Source organism: Hetaerina americana, unplaced genomic scaffold, assembly GCF_022747635.1.
Source record: "Hetaerina americana unplaced genomic scaffold, ioHetAmer1.1.p SCAF_1, whole genome shotgun sequence".
In the NCBI taxonomy this organism is placed as follows: domain Eukaryota; kingdom Metazoa; phylum Arthropoda; class Insecta; order Odonata; family Calopterygidae; genus Hetaerina; species Hetaerina americana.
This window is the reverse complement of record NW_027286069.1, coordinates 15,625,048-15,648,282: the sequence shown is the minus strand read 5'-3', so window position 1 is coordinate 15,648,282 and position 23,235 is coordinate 15,625,048. Positions and strand designations below refer to the sequence as shown.

General features: G+C 39.5%; 1 protein-coding gene across 3 annotated transcripts in view; it reads right to left on the bottom strand.

The window, feature by feature from the left end:
- Nucleotides 1-23,235, bottom strand: part of crb (cell polarity complex component crumbs) — a 193,064-nt gene that overhangs the window by 105,107 nt on the left and 64,722 nt on the right. For 2 of the 3 annotated variants that reach the window (XM_071586266.1, XM_071586268.1), the window contains exon 1: nucleotides 9,099-9,162. The exons of the other annotated variant lie outside the window; for it this stretch is intronic. In XM_071586266.1, the coding sequence (XP_071442367.1) occupies nucleotides 9,099-9,153 (55 nt within the window). In that variant the 5' untranslated portion in view covers nucleotides 9,154-9,162. Of the gene's footprint in view, nucleotides 1-9,098; nucleotides 9,163-23,235 lie in introns of those variants that run through there. 3 annotated transcript variants of the gene reach the window in all.

Here is a 23,235-nt window from a genome sequence, read left to right as displayed (position 1 = left end):
GGCGTCACTACTGAGAGCCCATAAGATTCTTAAAAATTTACTAGTCACAATTATGATTATTTATGGAATATTTGGCAAACAAATATTACTTATTACCTAGAAAATTGATAAAAATATCACTAATAGGATTCCTCTTTAAACTGGGATATTAAACCACTCGGATAAAGTAAGAAAATGCAGACTTCCGCATTTATCTATAAATAAATTCACGTGTTCCCCTCGCATATTACGCGAGCGTAATAAAACCAATGCTAAGAACCCAAATCTTTTGGAGAGATATAACTTTTTAATGCATTCTGCTTCTATAAATATTCATAAAGAGCCTTCATACTGCGCTCGCTTTGATCACAAATTACAAGGCTAGCGTCTCAATAATCCATTTACACATCCTCGCAGGAAGTTACTTAATAATTAGGGTATTACGTTGATGCAAACCGATATTAAAAGAAAATACAAAGGATTCATCTCTACGTAATTTACTAGACTAGATGAATAATTATGGAAATTCCGCTTTTTTACATTTTCGCTGATTTGTCGCCATTGGCTACCAAGCCATAGCCCGAGATAGATAACAGGGGATAACCAATGACAATTCGTTCAGCACGCCAAACAAAAATATTTCAAATCGATCATGATTTAATTCCCAAAATCGAAGTTGCTCTTGAAAACCCATAACATAGAACGAATTCTGAGTTTTCAGATTATAGATAAAATAATTGGGGGAATTATTTCCAGCCTATTTTGAAAAATAATATGCTCATGCCATACCCTTTCCCGATTCAAATACTTTGCTATCTGGAGCTCAGAGGAAATCGGGGAAAGTATTCATTCAAACAATTTCTTTTTCAAAATGCAGTTAAATTCTCACCATTTCACGAAAGGGAAGGAGAAATCGAAAATTGACTGACCGGATAATGTTATTTAGAAATGAATACCCGCCGGTTCAAAGATGTTGGATTCAAAAGTTGGTGCAAAATAGAAAGTTAGTTGGGCGAAAGTTCGAAATCCATTCTGAATTCAGTCTAAATAATGTGTGCTCCAACATTTCTTAATTTTAATTACTGTGGAATCAACATGGATGATAGGTAAATAATTTCTAAAAAGCTAAAGAATTTGAAATCGAAAATAATGTGATTTCATTATACTATTTAACAAGTGTAAATATAGTATCAGTGAAACTTTATTTAGGAAAAATCCGCGCAAGTTTAATTTTAACCTAACATTAAATTTCACTACTTCTGGTTTCCGAACAAATTTAGTCCTGATATCACACCTCTTAATACGAGAGGGCGAAGGGTTTACCGGCGGCATTACAAGTATGTTCGAAATTCGTTCTTGAGAGTCCATACGAGTAACGCGCAATTCGTTTGCTATGATCGATGCTCCATAAAAACAGTTGTTAAGATAGACGGAAGTGGAAAATATCAGTTCGCATGAGGGTTGAGCTGGGAAAATGGTAAGACGAGAGGATGGAAACGAATGGGGGAAGAAAGTCGAGAGAGTTCCCAAGCAACTAATTTTTACCTCTCTAACGGGCACCCTCGTCTCTGAGCGATCGTGAGACCCATCTCCCCGAAACTTTCATCGTGTCTTTACAGTTTTTTTTCTGTATTTATTTAATTTCTTTGCTAGAAGGGATGGTAAATGCAGGCAGCGCACGACAGATTCCGAATCCAACTCGGTCCATGAGTAAAAACCGGTAATGGGGGTTACCACTCTGAAAGCCAGGTCCTGTCGGTAACCATAATCAGCCTATGAGCACCATCCGTATAACTCGACCGCAAATTGGCTGACGGTAGCGCTCGTGCCGAGAGAGTCGCTACGACCCGAGGTGAGAGCGACGGAGAGGAGGAGCCTTTAAAAAGAGTCCGTTGACAGGGAAAGTATAACCCGCGGAAATCGAGTGAGTCAAGAACGTCGGCAGCCGATTACTCTGCACATACTGATCTCTCTCCGTTTCGATTGGTGGGCCTCACTTATTACGGGAGCGAAGCATGCGTAGGAATCTACATCTACATTTCAGAAACAAATGAAATACGAGGGTATATAGTAGGTAAAAATTAGATCCCATTACAAAACATTCATTACTGGATGGTTTAAAATTTCGTCATACTGAATTGACTTGATATTTAAACAGACCCGCCAGTTCACCATATCTTTCAGTAGTAGGAATCGAACTTACGTTTTACGAAATAATAATTCGAAATGTTATGGAATTTAAATTTGTCATTGAAGGCATGTGGACGTCGACGTACGGGTATTACAATAATGTAGGCTACAACGATGTAATATTATGTGCCCTAAAATTAAGTACTTCCCTTAATAATTTTGTTTTACTGTTGCCGAAAATGCCCAAAATGGCCATCGCCAACGGCTAATTCAGCCAAATAAATTTGAGCATGTGGTAAAAGGAACATTTTCAGGTAATTAACAGATTCATCAACATTATTGTTGGCAGTTCACAAATGCTACGTGTGTTTTACCAAACTTTTATTTCATATTATTTCAATGTTTGTCAATCAAAGACATTAATCCTAATATTTTAAGTTTAACTACTTTATTCTTTGCTATTAATAAAGACAATCACCAGGGAGTCAATGTTGATGTTTATGGTTTGTGAAAAAATTGAGTAGCTTCAGGCGTGATGAGGTGGAAGTCGAACAAAATGAATAACTGATCGAGGCACTTTTCCTTATTTTATTAGGTGGAAAGTTCTACAATCAGCTATTCTTTATGGTTTCTATATTCGTGGCTAAAACTAATTCTATTTTAATTTTTTAAATTGCTGTAATTTCAAAGAACTGGAATAAAAAACGAATACTCTAGCGTCTACTCGTAAATGACATCTCGGAGAAAATGAGCACTTGGTTAAGCGTCTTAGGCGAACCAAGCCGGCCTGAAATAGCATTAAGGCCTTCACTTCATTAAAATTTGAATAGCAGGAGTTGGCAACTTCCTGACCTTTTCATCCTCGTGCTAAGGGGGCATGCATTTAAAATGTTTTCTCCTCTTGGCGTGATTAATTAAAATCCGCCAGTGGAAATCTCCTTCCCTGCGAATGAATGCCTACGAGCTGATTCGATCACACGAGGCACACGCTCAGGATGCTGGGCATTACGGAGATATACATCGCGGGAATGACGAGTCAAGAGCGCCAAGACTTCCGTGGCGAATCGAGGTAAAGGAACCAAATCGACGGAGAAATGAAAGAGAGATCGCCTTCGAAGCGATCGATTCCTGTAGGTTCTGTTTACCATGAATCATTATTTTCAGACTCCATTCGACACGATCGCTGTTTCACCACGGCGATGGCAGTGACAGGAATACGAGTACATCAGATCCGTGACCTCGATCGCTATTACCAATTGGTGAATCTTTTATTTTCAGCACATTATTTCTTGTTTTAGAAGCAAAAGAATAGAAGACCCGATCAGTCTTTTTGCTATAGGCTAGAGCTATGCCGCGATTTATCTTGGGCACAGTTTGGGATTAAGGGTGTCGCGAATTATAATTATTAGAATTAGCGCTGGGAAGCGCGTCATGTTGGTTTTTGCAGTACAAAATTTGAAGAACTATGATAGAGTTTTCGTTTCCAATCGCTCTAAATGCACAGTGGAACACCATTCCGCAAGGTATCAGAATCGTCACTGCTAAACAATCCTGAGATTACAAAGTCACGGGCTAGACGATGTCCCTGTTGATGTACTCTTACATGAGATTCAGGCCCAATCGAGTCCGGGACGTCAAGACGCCATCACTGTCGTAGCTCGACAATGTTGATTCCTCACGGGTCCGAAAAGCTCATTCGATCCATCCTCTCGTTGAAAATGGACGAAAAACAAAAATGCCATTGTTTCATCAATTATTGCCTGATTTTCACCAATAGAATATTTATTGTCACTCACTCCAACCTGCGTTTCAAAAATAAAGACAATCTCAGTGGCTAGTGTGAGGGCTTTCCACGCTGATGCTTGTATCTCGGACCTGCCGGATTTTTCAGTTACATTACCATCTCCGTTCGGTATACTTTTGATTCCTAATAAAGTGTAGTTCATCCTTTGTGAGATATTTATTTAGCCCGTAACATTCACGACTGCTAAATGTATGCACACCCATAAATCGCCAAATGGAATAAGATCTCCTACACATAGGTGAACATTTTGAAATCTGTCATTCAGACGCTAACTTTCAGATTACTATCTGCATTTATCACTCAAAGAAATTCCTTTGCAATTGGCTCAGATGATGGTTGCTCAACAATGACTAAATATAGTATTTAAGCGTTCTGAGCGTGGGTGACCGAGATACGAGAGACAAAGAATGCTGAAACGGTCTTTGATTGGTTCATGTGAGCATTCAATCCTTTACTTCGGACGCCTTGATCTAAATGAGGAGACGTGGTAGTTCAGTGGGTAGACAGCTGGGCAACTACCTCAGGGCACCCTTACTTTCACCTCAGTTGCGGGATGTTTCGGATACCAAGCCTTCCTGGGGAAACCAAATGCGGCAGAGGGAAAGGAACCTCTTCCCTGATTTGTAAATTTCACACGCCATTGGGCTTAGTATTAGGTGAACTCTACTCTCACCTATTAAACCGATCTTCGGGAGATTACTGGTTTTTTGGATATAAATGAAAAACGCAACTAGTCCGACTGGTGAACCAAAACTCACTGTTCTACCATTTGGTACCGAGTGGGCAATTTTCCTTAACTACAAACACAACTAATGGTAGCAATGTTTTTATCACAATTTCGCATCTTAAGAAGAATATCTCAACAGCCAATGAATAATAGTATACTTCAAGCAATAGCAAAAGAAATGGCCAATACGATTCCGATAAGGTGATAAATGGTCTAAATTTAGTGCTAACTAAGTGTACTTATTTCATCATTTTTGCATTCTGCTAATATCATCCAATTATGAATTCTTGCGTGCGCATAAGCAAACGGCACACATCGTAGGCATCTAGACGCATACGCGCACAAGTCCATAGCAATTACTGGGGCGAGAAAAAAAATTTTTCAAGGGAAATTTCTCATGGATGATTAGCAACGACAATCTCCGATGAGGAATGTTCAAGTGCCTGTTGACGTGCATCCGCCGGAACACTCGCAAAAACGAACAGCTATGTCCTAATTCCTCATCGGTAAAAACCTCTGCGACTAAAATGATCTACCTCCAGACGACGTTTCCCAGACGGGAAGTGGTACACACGCGGCGGATGTAGCCTTACGCTCTTCCCCTCAGAGCGTTTCTTTCCTCGCTCTTGATGAGACGTTAGGCGGGAAGAGAACCTGAAAGAAGGTTGTGTACGCCGAAGAGGGAGTGGCTGAGGAGAGCTCTCGGGTTGAGGGGGGCGGAGGCAGGGAAGGATGGAGGAGGAGAAGGCGAGGCGGGGGAAAAATCGTATTCACGCAGGCCGGCGTCTCAACCTCCGAGCCTCCTCCTACCTCTCGCACCCACCTTCTTTTCATAAGACAAAGGGAAGAACACCCTACACGCACTCCGCCCTTTGCTCACCATTTTTCACTCCTCTCCCGCTGCCGTCCGCCTCCCTCCCCCATTCTCCTCCCCGCAACCCTCTCGCCCTCAATCCCGAATGGAAGGACCTCCACCTTTTCGTCCCGAGTGTTTTGGGGTGAGTGAGTGGGAGAGAGGAGAGGTCTCTCGCGAGCGTTACCTTTTGGGGGCTCAAAATTTTGAAACGGTGGGGAAGTCGCTAACTTAACCTTCTCATCTCTCTGAAAGAATTCGAGTCAAGAGGGTAAATATAACGTAAAAAACAACGCTTAGCACTGTAAAGACAAACAAATGAGGAGGAGGGAGGGGGGAGAATAAGGTGTCTTTGCATAAAGGGATCTGCTTCTTTTCCTAACAGCCACTAATACATTTTAGTCGAATCGTCATTTCGGCAAATTTCATTATTTTTACACGGGACAGATGAATAGAGCTCGACCGAATTTACGACTTTCAAAGATACCTGCGGTATTTTTCATCGTTTTTGCGTCGTCTTCAAACTTAAACGTTGAAAAAAATAAACTTTTCAAGGACACGCATGGCAAATAAATTCATTAGAATTGGCCTCACCGAGCTGGAACGTTGAGCAGTTCATCCTACTGTAGATGGCACAAGAGTCGAGCGTTTGTATTACCCTACAATTACTTTTACAATTTTGGGGAACATTCTCGTGATTGGCACGGCAAATTTTCAAGTTTGGCAGCACGCCAAAAAAGTTCGGCTGCTACTAAGAAATGGACACGGACGTTTCGAGTGTTAAGCAGTTCGTAGAGGTTAAGCATTTACGTCTTTTTCCATACGTTATCTTCTATAAACAACATCGGTTCCTGCGCTGGCACACTGTGGAGGATCCAAACCTCCAGTAATTTGTACCAGATTCAGATCGGTCAAGGCCCAGTTTTATATTGCCCCGTTAAATCTAATCGTTATTTATTGTGAACGTTGACTTGATGTTAAGATTTCGACAAATCCCATTTTACAACGAATAAGATTGTTCATGAGCGAATGTGAACGTTTTAACCGAAGTAACATCGTCTGTTAGTAACTGAGCTGTTTAATGGTCTTACCAACTTGACTAGTGGTCAGAAAACTGAGTTTTAGTCCAAAACTGAGGTTGAATTTAACCTTGAATTTAACGAGACATTAAAAAACCTGGCCTAGGTATAACATTTATTATATTTTTTAACGATGCGGAATGTGGACAAACGCTGTAATTCTTTCAAAATTAAAGATAGATCACACAGCACAATAATTCAAATATGCTGCGTGCTTGCATAATCGCAGCAATGTTTATTGTATCCTCAATTAAACGACTACAAGATCTGAACCGCTTCCAGGCGAGCCCCACCAGAATCCACGCTTCTCCCACGCCTCCTGGCTGCATCGGGTCCTCACCAATTGGATAAACCTTTCATTAAGCTTGGCCACAGTCCAACTTAGGCGCTTAAATAATACGATGATGACGGATACGACGTAATGGAATTTTCAAGGTTTTCCTCATGTTCTTATCGACAAGAAGGAACGAAGAAGTATTGACGAAGGTAAGGAAAAATGTAAGCAGGCATTATTTCAGTGTTCTTCAATGTTGCCGCTTAGATTGTGAGGTACTGGTTAACGAAGGCTAAGGCTCTTAGAAAGGTACAAAACATCCGAGTTTGGCTGTGACACCGAATGAATCATTATAGCCCCATATTACAATGGTAGATTCGGGATAAATAAGAGAGAAGCAACCCATAACAGAAACAAGTAATCGTTTTTCGGAGGGACAGAGGGCAGAAAAAATAGGATATGTATTTACTAAAACAAGTTTATAAGTATATTCGGAGCCATCACCTTAGCATATTCGCCAAAGAAGAGCTTCTATTTACATTACGTGATTTCCCACCGTAAATAACTTCTCGCTCCTGCCAATTTTCCAGGAGGATTGCAAATACCTTTGGACTATTCATTCGGGTGAAATGGGTGATCGTGTAAACTTGAATACCACCCTATAGAGGGAAATTTACCGTTCGCTGGTCGATCCCATGAAGTTCTGATCGACCGACGGCGTAGTTTGTGTTTGAAACTGGGCAGAAAACGAATGTCCATCGAGAAGTGGACGGGGGGGAAATCAAATTTCACTCCAAACATATCCATGGACTCGTACAGTGAAAGTGTTCAGGCAAAATCTGCCACATGCATCACTGCAGCAACATTTCGCAAGTCAATTCATTGTGGGTCACATAAAAGCTCTCATTCCGTCAGCACAGCATAATGCACATACTTGTACATAGGCAGCGATATCCGACGACAAGGAAAAATTACAACGAGGGCGCTGAAAGTGAAGATGACTTCGATATGAACGGCTCCGATGGTTTCTTTGAGAGGTTCGAGAGAGATTCTACGGAAAAAATTGAAAGAGCCTGCGCGTATGCAGCCGGAGAGAGAGACGCAAAGCAGCATTCCCTCCAGAAGTTGAACCACAGCGCCTAGTACGAGGAAGCGTCCGACTTTCCATTCGCACGTAAATGAACGGTAAGTGACTCGGCCGGACTGCGGTTAGACGGACGTTTCCGGTTGATTTGATTCCCGCAAGGCGTTCGGTCCAAATGTAGCGGTGCGGCCAAGGCGCCTGTTACTGACCAAGGTTCGCTAATAGAGAGATTTTCGTGGAAGAACTCTGGAAGTTCCACGACTACGGGACGCTGATTGGAAGGAATACGGAGCGCGACGGGATATGTAACGGGGAAGCACCGCATCTTTTCGGAATGGTGTTTGTTAGCACTTTAAGACCAGTGACGTCGGGGCGATTCCTCCTCTTATGATGAGACCCCGCCACAAGTCGAAGCTAATCTCACCGGTGACGTCCGTGAAATAAATGTAAAATCCGAACTCAGCGGCTTCAGAGAGAGGCCGTAAAAGAATTTCGCGTTGCGATACCTGTCGATGCCATATTCCAATAGTTCGCTATTCGTGACAAGCAGTAAACAACACAAATAAGTGCTGAGCTCTAGATTTGAATGCAGCTTAGGGATCCCCACGATCAAGGTTAGAAGGGACAATCGTAATCAAATCTCTCCTCTGTAAAAGTGTGAGATGTAGTTGAGTTAGAACGTGGAAAAAATGTGTTGGAGTTAATGGTGAGGCAGATAACTGTAAGTTTTGGTGATGCTATTTCATTCTTACTCGGGGATAGAGCAGCATGCATTTAGTCCATTAAATGACTGCTTTGAGGGAAGTCTAATGAATTTGCCCTTATATTTATTTCTGAAATTGCTTTTCCAATGCTCAATTTTAGGACAAACAGGTTTAATTCTAAAAATATCATAATATTCTGAGGGTAAAAGTTCAAAAATTAAAGTGATTCAGTCGATTTATGACGCGAAGGAAAATTTTACAACCCCTTAGGTATATCGACAAGCGAGAGCTGGAATTCTTGAGAATGACATGTGATCATATGTGTTCATGCCAAAAATAAATACTAAAAAAAGTTTTGAAAAAAAGTAAATGGACTCCAGTATTCGCACTGCACAGTTAAAAACTTGACGTCATTGACAAGGAGAATGTTTACTGGCGGTTAAACCTTTACCAGAGAGGCTTACCCAAGTGTCTCAAGTGGAAATGGCGTCTTCTACGTCCACAGTCATGACAATCCATACTGCAAGATGTCACTCACCTGCAATGAAAGAATTTAGTTCCAATTATACGAAATATTGAATGCACAATAGATTGTAGAACAATTAGTAATTGCAATAGAGTGAACAGTAATGTCAGTAAGTAGATGCGACATAAAGATTGGGCGATGGTTTCCTACATACATTGGAGAAAGCATTCATTAGAACCAAAAAATAAATAATAGATCGGTCGATAAAATATGACCGGTTGTGTAAGTGACCTATAAAAATTACCTTTATTTCACCTTTCCATGTACGTCTTCCATTTTATTAGGTTTAAAGATATTGAACCCCAAAGAACATGTCTTTCAAGGTTGTGTCGTTGAAAAGTTCAAAATAAATCGATATATCCAGAAAAAACACTCCCTCGAAAATTTCCAAACCACTAGCAATCAAACCTGTTTTCGTTGACGCCGCTCCGATGGGTTAATCGCTATCGCATACTCCATTTGAAATACGACTTCGCGATGATAGTCATTCCATTTTCCCATTCGAAAAACACATAAATGTCTGCAAAGCGCCTTTGTTTCAACTTTTAAGAGAGAATTCACAAAGGTATTTCTTTATTTTTTCAATTTCTGCGCAGTGACTCCATGTCATGAATATTTATGAACAACATACACGAATGTCATAAAGGCATATTCCATAATTTAAAACGGGCTCGACGCAAATTTACTTCGTAAGCAATGAATAAGATAACGGGAGCGTTGCCTTAAAACTTCATCTCTGCTCCAGTTCCAATAGGAGAACTAAATCAAGTTATGACAGCAAATCCACGTTGACTAGATTAGCAGAACGCCATCGGAAATTAGTAACATAAAAAATCAATCAGTATATAAATTAGGCAAACGATCACTGAACCTTTTAAAATAACATTTGGTTACCTGGGAAGTTTTATTAAAACACACTTTTAAATGCTCATGGGGTGGCTGAAGGAGGTACAATTACGCGGGCATGTTCCTAGGTAGATACATTTATCCACCACCGCAAACACTGCCCATATCCCATAATCGATTTCGACAAAAATTATTTATTCTCGGTCACGCAACGTCCGTCGGACTCCCAGTCGCGTGGGTAGCTTACACCATTCCCCTACCACCTTTTCTTGTCGTCGTCATATTTTCCCCACCTTTCCGGGGCCGATAAGTTCTTTGGAGGAAATCTACGCCCACGACGTTCACCCTGCAAAGGAGAGAACGTGAGAGCGAGACAAGGATGATAGAAATCCTTCGAGGAAAGCGAATAAAATCCCCCTGATGCTTAGTCACGCAGGACTTCCCACGCACCGCTGTGGCGAAAGAGGTCGTTTTATTATTTCCTCGTCGAGGGGTAGATCCCTCGGGGACGACCGCCCAAGGAGCCCAGATTCCCAGCCGACTCGACAGACACTTAAAAAGTCGGCGTATTATGACGATAATCCGCCGAAATATCGGAATTTACAGATTTGAATTAGCGCCTCCAACCCTTCTATCATGCAATGAATTTTACCTTTATTGAAATACGTGGCATCAATACGAGCAATTACTTGGATTGGGGCACCAATCGTGAAAGTACCGTTTAGCATGGCGAATTAACACCAGGATTAAATAATCAGTTGCACATTCCTAAAGAATTGTTTACAAACTGTGCTCACAACATGATTGCAATACAGTCACTAAAATACCGTGATTTGAGTGGAATTGGTTTGACTTTCAATCTGCAATTGGATCACGTTTTCATTTACCCATTACCAATTTTCCATTTAAAATGCGAATAATTGAAAACTAACCACTATTTCATCTTTAGAATTTCGAAATGAAGTTCCTTCCACACTACTCGTGCGTCAATTTTAACTTAAATTTGAGGCCCCCTGTGCGATTAAGCATCATTAAAATAAAATACTGGAAAAGTGAAGCACACTTAAAATAAACTGGATATGATAACTCAATGAAATTATTTCCCACAAACAGAAGTATGCTCTCAATACTTATTTGTTTTTTATACAAGACAGTAAAAATATTGAACGCAAGGCTAAAATTTCTTTATTAAGAACAGCGAATACTTGATGTGTGAAAGCTCATTTTTTGCTTACTTAAGGTAGCATTAATTTATACATTTTTATTTTTCTATCCTTCATGTACTCAAATTCTCCATTTTTTCACTTCGCGAACTGGAGCAATGATTTGTTCTGCTACATACTAGAAATGACTGTTTGTAACACTTTTCTTAGCTGCAACATACTTTAACAATGAGTAAACGTTTTAGTGGTATCTTGATGACGCAAACCTTGGGAACATTCCTGATGTGAATTGCGTAAGAGCACTAGGCAGCAGAGCTGGTATCATCTCTTAAGCTTTCAAAAATAGCATAGTGGCAAAAGAGGTGTCTAACCCTAGACTTCCACCGTACATCACATTTACTTATTGCGAATTTTTCAGTCCAGGAATCAATTCTTATGGAACTTACAGTAAACTGATGGAAACCGAGACCCTGACTTGTTCCGTTCACTTACGCACAAATACAAGGAAAATTAAAACTGCTATAATTCATCACATCCATTCATTTGTCTTTCCTCATCACATGGTCAAACGTTAATAGATATCCCGCAATTGCTACATCTGGTTTTACTTCTAATGGTAGGTGTACACGTATTAAAGCCCTATGCTATTTGGTTGACGAAATTCAGATTCGTTGAAGACGTCAACAAAATAAAATAGGAAAAAAATGTAGCCTTGTTAAAGCCAATGTTAAATCGGGAATTCCAGTGACTACAGTAGGGTGTCGAATTTCACAAAGGGCAACATTAATTTGGAAGGTTTATTTTATAATTAGGCGACGTTCTTAGAGTAACCATTCCACACCCTACAACCATATTAGGAAAGAAGAAAAAATATTTTGAGATTTGATGAAAGGAACCTTTGTTTAAAAAATAAAGAAGAGAGGATCGCTAAGTTCGTGACACACCGGACCCGCTCTCCTTTTCTAAGTAGTCCATCCGTGTTTAAATGGAGATTCACGAAAAGCATACTTTTTACCATTGACAAAACTCCGTACGCCGGGTTCAACGTGCCATTTCGCATGCGAGATATGAAAAGTCAACAGCCCCGCGGGGGGTGTGACGGGAGGATGTGGAGCAGGCGGAGAGGAAGGGGGTGATGGGGAAGCAGGGGCTGCGTCGAAGGAAAGAGAGCGATAACGGTAATACACACTCTGCATGCACTCCTCCCTCCCCCCGCACCCCCACCTCCCCCAAAGGGTTTCAAATGCCAAAAATATGTACTCCTTCATTCTCCCAACTTCCACCACGTGATAATTAAAAGCAAGTGATAATCGCCGACCTTAAGGAGGATAGTGCAAGTTGGAGACACCTGCTAATCGCCTTTCATGGTCACCAACTCTTTACAACCAGTTATTTACTTAACTTATTCCAGAGGGTAGTATCTGTTTCCAAAACTTAGACAGTGGCTCTAAAAAAAAGGCGACGTAAGTTTGATATTGTCGCAAGCAATAGTATACTTTGTGATAAAATCAGTGCGACAATACAAACAGTACTATCCGTGAATAATATATTCTGCAAATAATACAGAATAAACGGGATTATATTAAAACTACCTCTTGCACAACCGTGGAAATTAATTGTGGCGGTGATCGTATTTTGATGGTCTGGTGGCCAAATCTTAAAATAGTCAATTCTCAAAAGGAACTTATGACCCACATACAAGTATTTAAATAACTGGGCCATCAAAGGAGATTCAGGGCAATCCAGCACATTTTCCTTTCCGGAAATATATAATCTTACGTGTGCTTTTTCGATTATAATTTGAAGATCTTTTGCATTTAACAAATGAAATCCAAACGCAAGTGGGAGTTCGAGTGACATAAATGTCACAATCCATTATTGCCATCTCAACAAAATGCGACAGAATGGGTGAGACATGAAATAGCAGCTGTCATATATGGAAATGGGTACTATCGCATAAAAGCCGAGGGAATAGATACTCGATTCATTGTTAGTCACTTCGCAAGCGTGGTCTCCTCTCCCTCCCACAAGCTATTTCCTCCCCAACCCAACCCCTTCCGCACCATCGTATTTGGAAGTTCCTTCGGCATCTCTTCGTTCCGCGTCTTGCCAGGGCCGGATACAAATGAATGAGAGGCGAAGGTGGAGTCTTGTTTGACTTGCGTACACACCGTTCTCCCCCGTCTCTTTCCTCCGCTATTCACGCGGATGATTTTAGATGCTCACATTATCCCAACACCGACCGCCGATAAACACTATTCACGTGGAGATTTCGGGGAAACCCAAAAGTGGCAACCGCAGATTATTTTCATTTCAAACTAATTGATAGTGCCCTCTTAAATTTCTTAGGCACCTGGAGGAGAAATTCCCTAAAGATAATAATTTTTTTCCGCCATCGAATTGGGAGTTCATAACTCCGAATATATAAGATAGAGGAAGTGAAATCAGAGGGGTGGAATAGTGCCTTACCTTCGAGCCATGAAAATCTTCAGCCTAATTCATTGGAATGGGAGTAACAGTATCCATTGGGATTTTACGTAAGGAGGGATGGGAAGAGGTTGATTCGCTGTCGTAAGAATTTTATCCTTTGTAATAGACGCACAGGGGAGCAGATTTTAAGGTTCCAACCCTCTCTATGATTGAGGTGAACGACACTCCAAGCGACACCGGTGTAGGAGTTGGACAAGTTGCCCATGTTACGAATAATGAAGTAAAAACAGGTGAACAATAGATAAAATAATTAGGAGAAGAACCAGTGTGGACGGTGGAAATGAATGATAAAAGACGCCGCAAAGCGAGCTTCTTATCGAAAATTGAGGTTCCAACAAATACACGTAGACATTTTTTTATATCTCATGGTTTCAATGGAAAATTTATGCTCACATAGATTGAACCAAGATAAGTAAAGCTCATGTCTTCAATCTTGAGAAGAGGTAACAACTAACTTGGCTGGGTAAAGACCGCCTCCTGTTCCGGCCAGTTATTAAATAGAATTCGGAAACAACAATTTCAGAATCTGGAATCTGGTTCTATCAGTTACCTTCCGAGAGAAAAGGTAATTTTACCTATATTATTCATTGTGTTACTGAAATTACAGGTATTACACCGCTTGCATTTCATCTTGCATGTATGAAGCATGCATTTATTATTCTCGTACAACTTAGATATCACAGGGCTTGATCGGCAATGTGTTGATTTAAAGAGCTGGGGGCGGGGGCAATAAACGGACAAAATCCGGGGTATCCAATGCGGTTTATATGCCTGGTAGAGGAGTATCACATTAAAAGTAATGGAGAAATGCGAGGATGAGCTAAACGTTAAATCGATGAGTTGGAAGTTTTAACATATTTGGAGAGGATATGGACTGAATAGTTACTAAATGCTATAAATGCGATGCATGAAAATAGTAAGGATAGGACATGTATAAGAGTGAATGGGTTTGAAATAAAGCATGATGTGAAACAAGGATGGGTGATTCGCAAAGGCTATTCAATGCTTTCATGGATAATATACGAAAGAATACACCCATCTTGTATGGTGATTATGCAACAGCTGAATATGTAGGCAGCGAGTTCATCATACCTACAGGCACTCCTGAATAGATTTGCAGAGGGGCAAATGCGAATAAAATTGAGACAGGAGTGAGTGAAACTGAGGTCAAATACTTATAAAACAAAAGTAATCGTTTTTGATAAGGAGAATGAGAAGAATGTTTATAAAGTGAGCGTAAACGGCGAAATAAATGAATGATTTTATATATCTTGGCAGAATGTTCACGAAAGATGGCCAGTTAGAAAAATCGATTAAAAGGCATATGGATGCTGATAGAGGGGTTGCTGGTAGCATGTGGATTATATAGAAAAATGAATATATTTCTAAGGTAGCAAAATTAACAGCATACAAGTGCACTCTTCTCAACATTATTATATGAAAGTAAAACTTGAAACTGCATGGATAATACAAAAGGCAGAACAATACAGTTAGTATGAGGTAACTGAGGAGAACTTGCGGTCTCGTAAGGATAAATAGGGTGACTAATGCGTCAGGTATGAAATAAAGTGGATTGAATGAGCCAATAAAAGGCAAGTACGAAATACGAGTACGAGCTGGTTTGGTCATTTTGAGATAATTATTGAGAGTGGAATCACCAAACAGATATGTCAGAGAGGAGTACATGATCGGAGAGCGGAAGGGATAGATCGAGAGAATCTTTCGTTGAATCCGGTCGAGTCGAGGTTGGACTCAAGGAATATTAGAAATATTAAGAAAAGAAGAGCATGTAACGCATGAATATGACAGAACCGAAAGAATAAAGTACATTTTTAAGGTTAGAAACGTATAAAAGATAAGTACAGGAGAAGAAAGAAGCGTACTCCTGTACATAGGAGTACGCTTTCTTTCGTAACCAGGCTTTTCTTGACAGTGACTTTACACCGAAAAGGAACGACGTGAAGGGAATGAATGTATGAATTATCTTTTCCAAATGTTTTTACGCAATTACCAGTACACCGCCAGCAAGGCAAAGGTGAAAAAAATTGTCACGTTGGCATTCCAGTGGCTAGCAGACACGAGCCGCCATATTTTCCTGCGTCACCCAAGTAGATTGGAGCTCCTACCGTCGATTGAATATTAACATATGGTAACCAACATTATCATCGCTGCCCACTTCAGGCGTTCAGATGATTGCCTAAAGATTTTAGAAAATGACAGTATGGATTCATAGCTCTTTATATTCCCGGTTACTTTAATAGCACAAATTATATAACTTGTCTAACGGTACCGAACCTTTTTGGGATTTCGTAATACGGATGTACATTGTGGCTTAACTCCAGACAGTCATCAAAGAGGTGGCTTGAAGGTTACCATTAAGTTCCAGGAGTAGCTGATAACCTAGCCGATAAATGAAAATGTCTTGAGTCGTAAATTCCCCCCACCCCCGACATTTGCCTTTATTCAGAAGAAAAGTGTCTACTGACTTAGTATATATGTTTGGAGTAGGAAAATGTAATGCAGTGACTATATTTTCAAAAATTATTCAAAGATATTTCCATGTCGAATTTCACTAACCTCGTTAAAATACCAAAAGGAAAAATCTAAAAAATATGCAAAAACAGTTTTTTTTTACTTAAAGGGAACTGCTGTGACCACCAGACTGGAAAATATCTAGATTCCTTGCTTTAAACTCAAGACTGCGTGACGAAAGTATTTCTAGAATATGAAATCGTTTGTACGAATAACGTTCTCTACGTCAAACCAAGGTTATGCCAAGAAAGCTGGTCTAATAATCCTACTCTCTAACAAAGATTGCTTTGAAAATTTTATTTTCTCCTATCAAATGCTATTCAGCAGATCCTTAAAATGCCTTTCCAAATTTAATTTTTGTCGATGAAACGTTGAGAAATTGAAAAAAAATCAGAATCCATCCTACTGGACATAATTATAGGAACTAAATGGTTAAAAGTCAAAAAAAATGTAAATGAAGTCAATGCAATAAATTATTTATTCATATTATTCTTTTTCATTTTCTAACCAACCCGCACTGATTTACTTAATGACTTTCACTCTCTTCACAAGCATGGCTTATTCTCAGATATGTATGTTACCAAAGGCAATTTCATTCTGAGGCAGCTCGATGAGCCCCGATGTTTAAGCATCCGTGGAGGTGCGCTGGGGAGCAAATAACTCCGCGGAGAGATATGAGACGTCATATCCTCTTCTTCTCAGCCAGCTCAACCAACGCATCAACCTAGTTCACTTTCCGAATCTAATCTCTACTCATTTATCTCCCTCTTTTTCACTTATCTCCTTCATTGGTCAACTTAATCATCTGCCATCTGAGTAAACAGAGACTACCTGCAAATCAATCGGGAGCATTCTGCAAGTATATCTCCATGCCATGATGACAGTTTTTGGCATTTTAAATTGGATTAATTAAGCAATTGGCTAGTTGGATCGAGCTTGCTACTCTTGAAACTCTTGTTCAAATCCCACCATCAGCTGCTTTTTTATGTGGAGCTCATATCCTTGTTTTTGGTGCCATACTCCAAATTTACGTATGGGCGAAAGGCACTCCCGATGGGAAGTTGAAATGTGGTCCAACTGACACTTAACGTTAAAGGATAGTAAATGCCAGGTTCTCTATCGCCCTCCATCCGCTTTCTAAAACCTGATGAAACCAGACAAAAAACTGAGCTATAATGTCGAAAATTAGCTTAGCTTAGGTGCTTCCCCTAATTAAAAATATTTGTATGAGTTACCGATGAAATAACTCATGAATTTCAAAGCTTGAATCAATATGCACGTTGCTGACAATGTATCTTCCGGAGTTTTCAGAAAAAATACTGTCACTACCCAAACAAAATGACGCATGTTACTTAAGACAACGATTTTCTCGCCGAGTATCCATCTAAAATTACTATCTTAAAAAAATAATTCCTACGCTGAAGCGTAATATCATCCAACATTTTCCCCATTAGACATAACGATTGAGTTGAAAAGAATTTATTACCATGAATGTATCGTTGATATGTTTAGAGTCTTGGATCTAATCAGCCCTGCAGATATTTTCGTCGGCAACACAAATTAAGGATTCGTAAATCTCAACGATGAAAATTACGATGCAACCTTTCCGTCCGAAAGCATAACTAACAGATTTTATCGACTGAACGTCAACGGAAACTTATTGAATCGATTAACAGGAGTTGATCAGTCATCTACACTAATCAAGGCATCCGCTCCTTGATATATCTTTTTGGTAGGATGGCGGGTTAAAGAATCACTTTGCAGTTTCACCTTCAGACCGAGAATAATGTTGGAACCACACTCAGGTGCACTATCACAGTCACATTTGCCGAGGTAGAAGTATTGATTCCTCACCCGCGGTTTCACGGAGCATTTATTCCATTTCGTAAAGAAAAGGGCATTAACATTAAAGAAGAAAGTTGTACTTCAAAAACCGTGAATAAAACATGGTTTACAACCATGACACTTTTTCATGCAGCATAGCACGGAGAGCGTGAAATCTGGTGACCTTCGGGATGGAAACAAGATAAGAATTAAAGGGCACGGTTCCAGCGAATTCAATACGTACTAGGCGACCACGCAAAACACATGGCTCCGACGCGACACGCACTTATCTTCCCTCCAGCCGCTCGATTAAAACAGGAAAAACGCAACGAAGTGCTGCCAATTTTTAAGTTTCAAGAGTCAAGAATAACGTATTTTATTATTTACACCCTTTAAATTTTTTATCATAAATTATTTTTAATTTTTGATGGCAATATATTTAACCTTGTAACTTTGATGAAGGGAAGATGTTTCAATATTTGTTGCAAACGATAGGACTTCCTGAGGACCTTTTCTTTTGTTCTAATTTTCAGTTTTTAATTATATAAATGTTCCATGCATATATATATATATTATATATTTATTTATATATTTTTATACATATACTATATATATATATATATATATATATATATACAAAAATATAAAAACTTTGATTAAAACATTCAAACACAGAACGGACACTCGCATACTTAGTTTTGACGTTTCAACGGCACGGCCGTCATCATCAGTGTATCCTTTCTCTTTGTTTCTGTTTTTAAATGTTTCAACCGAAGTTTTTATATCTTAGTGTCTTCGCTGAAGAGCGTTGTTTTTCGAAGATATATGAACCAGCTCCTAAGATTATTTCATGGCAAATAAAAACGTGAACCTGAGTTGGGACCATAAAGAATAATTGCATGGTAATTACGCGGCCACATCGAATGCGCCATTGTAATTTATCTTCTAAGTCTCCATATTGAAAAAAAATCACCAAAGCAGGCATGGAAAAACCAGAGTGCGGTGCATTTCAATCGACGAATAGTCCTTTCAACTCCCGAGAGGCTCTCACTTCCTTTGCCGAGAAGGGCATAAAAGGCAACGGGCAGTGCAGCCGTGGAGCAGAGGCTAGAGTGTGGGGGTGGGGAAAGGAGGAGGAAAAGGTGCGCACTTCGTTATTGCTTTCTTTCCGCTCGGCTTCGGCGAGCGGCGCGGCGCGCACTCGTGCTTTCGTCAAGACCTCTCAGAGTTTTACCTCCTCCTCCCATTCGCTCGATCAAAGCACCCTCCTCCCCCCCCCGTCCCAAAACCCCACCTGCATCGCTAATTTCCTTCCTCCGAACCAGCTCCGCCCTCACCCCTCCGAGGCGGCACCCACCTGCTCATCAACCAACGACTCGACCCCCCTCCAACCGGTCACTAGCCCTCTTCTCACTCCTCCCTCCCTTCCCGGCCTCGCTCTGCTGTCCTGGTCGGAATTGGGCTCCCGACAAAAAAATACATGCTAGTTCGGACGTCGGCCGGAAGTGAACGAGGAGTCCGCGGTTTTGGGGCCGCCGCCCATATCTCAGTAGCCGGCCGAATGGACACGAGGCATTCGCCATCGCCACGCACACGAATGGCGAAAAAAAACTAAACGAAATAACCGGGAGCATTTCTTGTTGGTTTTTAGAAAGCAAGCTAGAGGAGAAGAAATAATAGTAGAAGTTAGAAGTCGTCTATAAGGCCCTAAAGCAAGCCCCGAGATCGACATAGTATCGCCTACCTAGGCCTGGTCTGTACGTAGTTATGTGTCCACTGCTGTGATCGAAATAACATTGTGAGCTGACAATGTATGCGATATATCGAATACATATGGGCTATGCCGTTCCCAGTTCATCTTTTCAATACAAAAAAGGATAAACTGAGACAATCAATCAATATCAACAATAGACAGTGAATATTGTCAACGACTGACACCACCATTTTACAACTTATTTTTCTGGAAGAATTTCTGGCCAGATTGTGGACTAATTTAATATAGTTGAAACTCAATCCCGGCGTACAGTACTCCAGTAACACTAGCTAATTTTGGCCTACATGTTACCCAAGCACAAATGATCGAAATTCGGTAAGTAATGATACGAACGGATATTGATGGGGCATTCGTAGAAATTATGACAAGGACCGGAATTGGAATCGAAAGTTATTAAGACACGGCTGATTCATTCATATTCTTTAATCTTACGCCACAAATATACTCATTGAAAATTCATAGATTCAAGACACTCCACTGCTTGTACTTTTGAAAGTGAAAGCATTAAACTCACAATATTTTCTCATTTAAGGATTTGTTGGGTTAATAGTTTTCAGCTAGAATAAAAGAGCTCATCAATTCATAAGTTTACAGAAGCCTATACCTCAGAAAGATTTCTCGTTTAAATTAAACAGTCAGTTCAGCAGCAACTATTTCCTTTCCATTTCTACCTTATCTATTTCTTGATGGTATTTCATCCTAATAATATTTAAAAAAATTAATCTTTATATTTTCGAACAATATTTATCTTTTCCGGGCATTAATCGACATCTAGTGGGGAGTAATGGAAGAGTAAACTCAAATATTTGAATTATATGCCACTTAACAATACATTCAAACATTTAATCTTAACTCTAAAACCCTCTAATCAAGGACGAAGAAATAGATACGGCTAAAATATTGAGTCTTAATACAACTGATAACCAAAAACCGGCTGCACGACACGAAAGTCCATGAACGCTTTCAAGACACATGTCCATGAACTCAAGTTTTTGAGTTCAAGGAAATGAGTCGTCCACACCTGAATTTCGAGTCGTCCAATATGCTTATCACTTAACCACTATTGTGTTAAAGGGACGAACTCATATTTTAAAATGTAATCCAACCATTTATTAGCGCAAAATCAGTGAAGGTTGATCCTTCTGACCGCTCGAAAACAGCAAAGTATGGGTGGTGAATTGTTGTTTCAGCCATTTTTCTTTTGGCAATGATAAAAAACTTTGGCCCAGTAGGGAGGATGTGGTATAATTTTACAACACATTAAAATAGAGTTTGTTCTTGAACAATTTATATAAGTATTTCCGGGAAAAGTCTAAAGTAGGCGATAGATAAGCTGTAATATTTTAAATCGGCTGTCTAACACTAAATGTATTGAGAGAGCCTCTAGATTAGTGACACATTCATTCAAAGAGATGCTCCCAAATTTTCATCAGTATTTCATGATACTAGATACTCGAACATGATTCAGACAACCTGAAGTTTAGAAAAGACGGCGCTTTTGAGGAAATTTATCTTCATAATGAATACTCGTGCATCAAATCGATTAGATGATCAGAAACGAGTGAGGAAAATCAAAATTCATAACCACATGAAGATGGGCTAAGAACTTACGGATGATTTAATTGTAAATATTAATATGAACAAGATATTCGCGATCGTAAGTAAATCATCACTCTGGATACATATTCAAATGCTCAGTTTCTCGAAACCCACCTAATTCGTCGGAAGAATTTTACATTTTAAAAGACTATATAGTAATAAAGAGACTACAGGGGAGAACACAAAAAGCAGGCCAACACAGGATGTCTCCTCGATGTGAGCGAGATGTTACATGATCTAACTGAACAATACGTCAAGTAAAGTGAAAATAATTCTTAGAAGACCCGGATATTTGATCCACTAAACTTCAAGCAAATAATTTTTCATTCAATTCACGTTCTACTTAATTAACATGGGTATATGTATATATATAATATATATATATATAATATATACATATATATATATATATTTATATATATATGTATATATATACACACATATACATATATATATATACATATGCATACATAAATATATAAACATACACATATATACATATATATAAACCAAAAACACAGTAATCAGCCCGAAGGTCGGTTTGGTAGGTGATAGCAGTGTTCACCCAGTACTAAGCCCGACGGCGTGTGAAATTCACGCATCACGGTAGGAGGGCCAGTTCCTTTCGATGTGCATACACACATATACTATATATACAATCATACATACTGGTTATATGTTATATATATATATATATATATATATATATATATATATATATATATATATAATCATATACATACATACGCACACTACCCGTTTTACAGTACGCAACACAAAGTTTTAATTGTGAGTAAATCAAATTAATTAAAAATAAAAGCTATAATATCATGCTAGCAACGAGCCATTCCGGATTGTGATCATATTCGATCTATTCAATTTGTCTTTTGAGCTACTGAAAACGGGAAAAAAAACACTCTCGAGAAAAATATGTATAATTTCTCGTGATTCAAAGCCATTTCAATTTCTTGGTATGAATGAGTTCATTTTCAAAACCCATCGTTAAAAGCAACGGTATAATTTGACGACTTTAGTCACGGCAACCCAAATAGGATGATTGCACCTTAAGAAGGCAAGATAACATCTATTATCGAAAATCGCTAAGAGTTTTCATTGATTTGTAGGTTACACCACGAGGAGAATAAAATAGGACGAAGTAGAAAATTCAAAATGGTCAAGGATTGAAAACAGTAAAGTAAAATTTTAATAAAGAGAGGCAAATTAATGGCGACGAATTGTGGTCGGTTCCCCATGAATCCCATTACAAAGAAATCCATTCAGTGCTACAGGGCCATGGAATCCATTGAAGTACGAGTACCAAATTTCTCTGGAATTCCGATTCTTTGCTTAGTCAATGCTTCTACATTAAAACCGTAAACGTTACAAGACATCATTGGAAATGTTTCTGCGAAATGTACTAACAAAACAAGTATTCACAATTTGCGTTTAGTATATTCAATCCCCACGGGGAAGCATCAAGATGCTTCAATAAAAAAAGAAGCCTCCGTGTGTTATTAACTTGAATGGCATTCCTGAGAGACGAAATATCGTTTAAGGTAGATTTTGGATGGCACAGGCCTATCACCGTAATATTTCTAAGCATCGTCCAAGAAGACACAACCAGACACGACACAGCATTAAGTTGTTTTTCAATTCCGCATACCTTCTACCTCCCTTCATCCATTCCAACGTGCCCATTTTTTTACCCTCCCTTCCACGTTTGCCCTTTCCACTCCTTAGCATTCCATCGCAAATCGAAATGATCTGCATCCATCTTCCCTGCCTCCTTTGAATTTCTCCCAATAATCCTCTCTCCTCCTCGGCCGAACCTCTTCGTTTGCTATCCT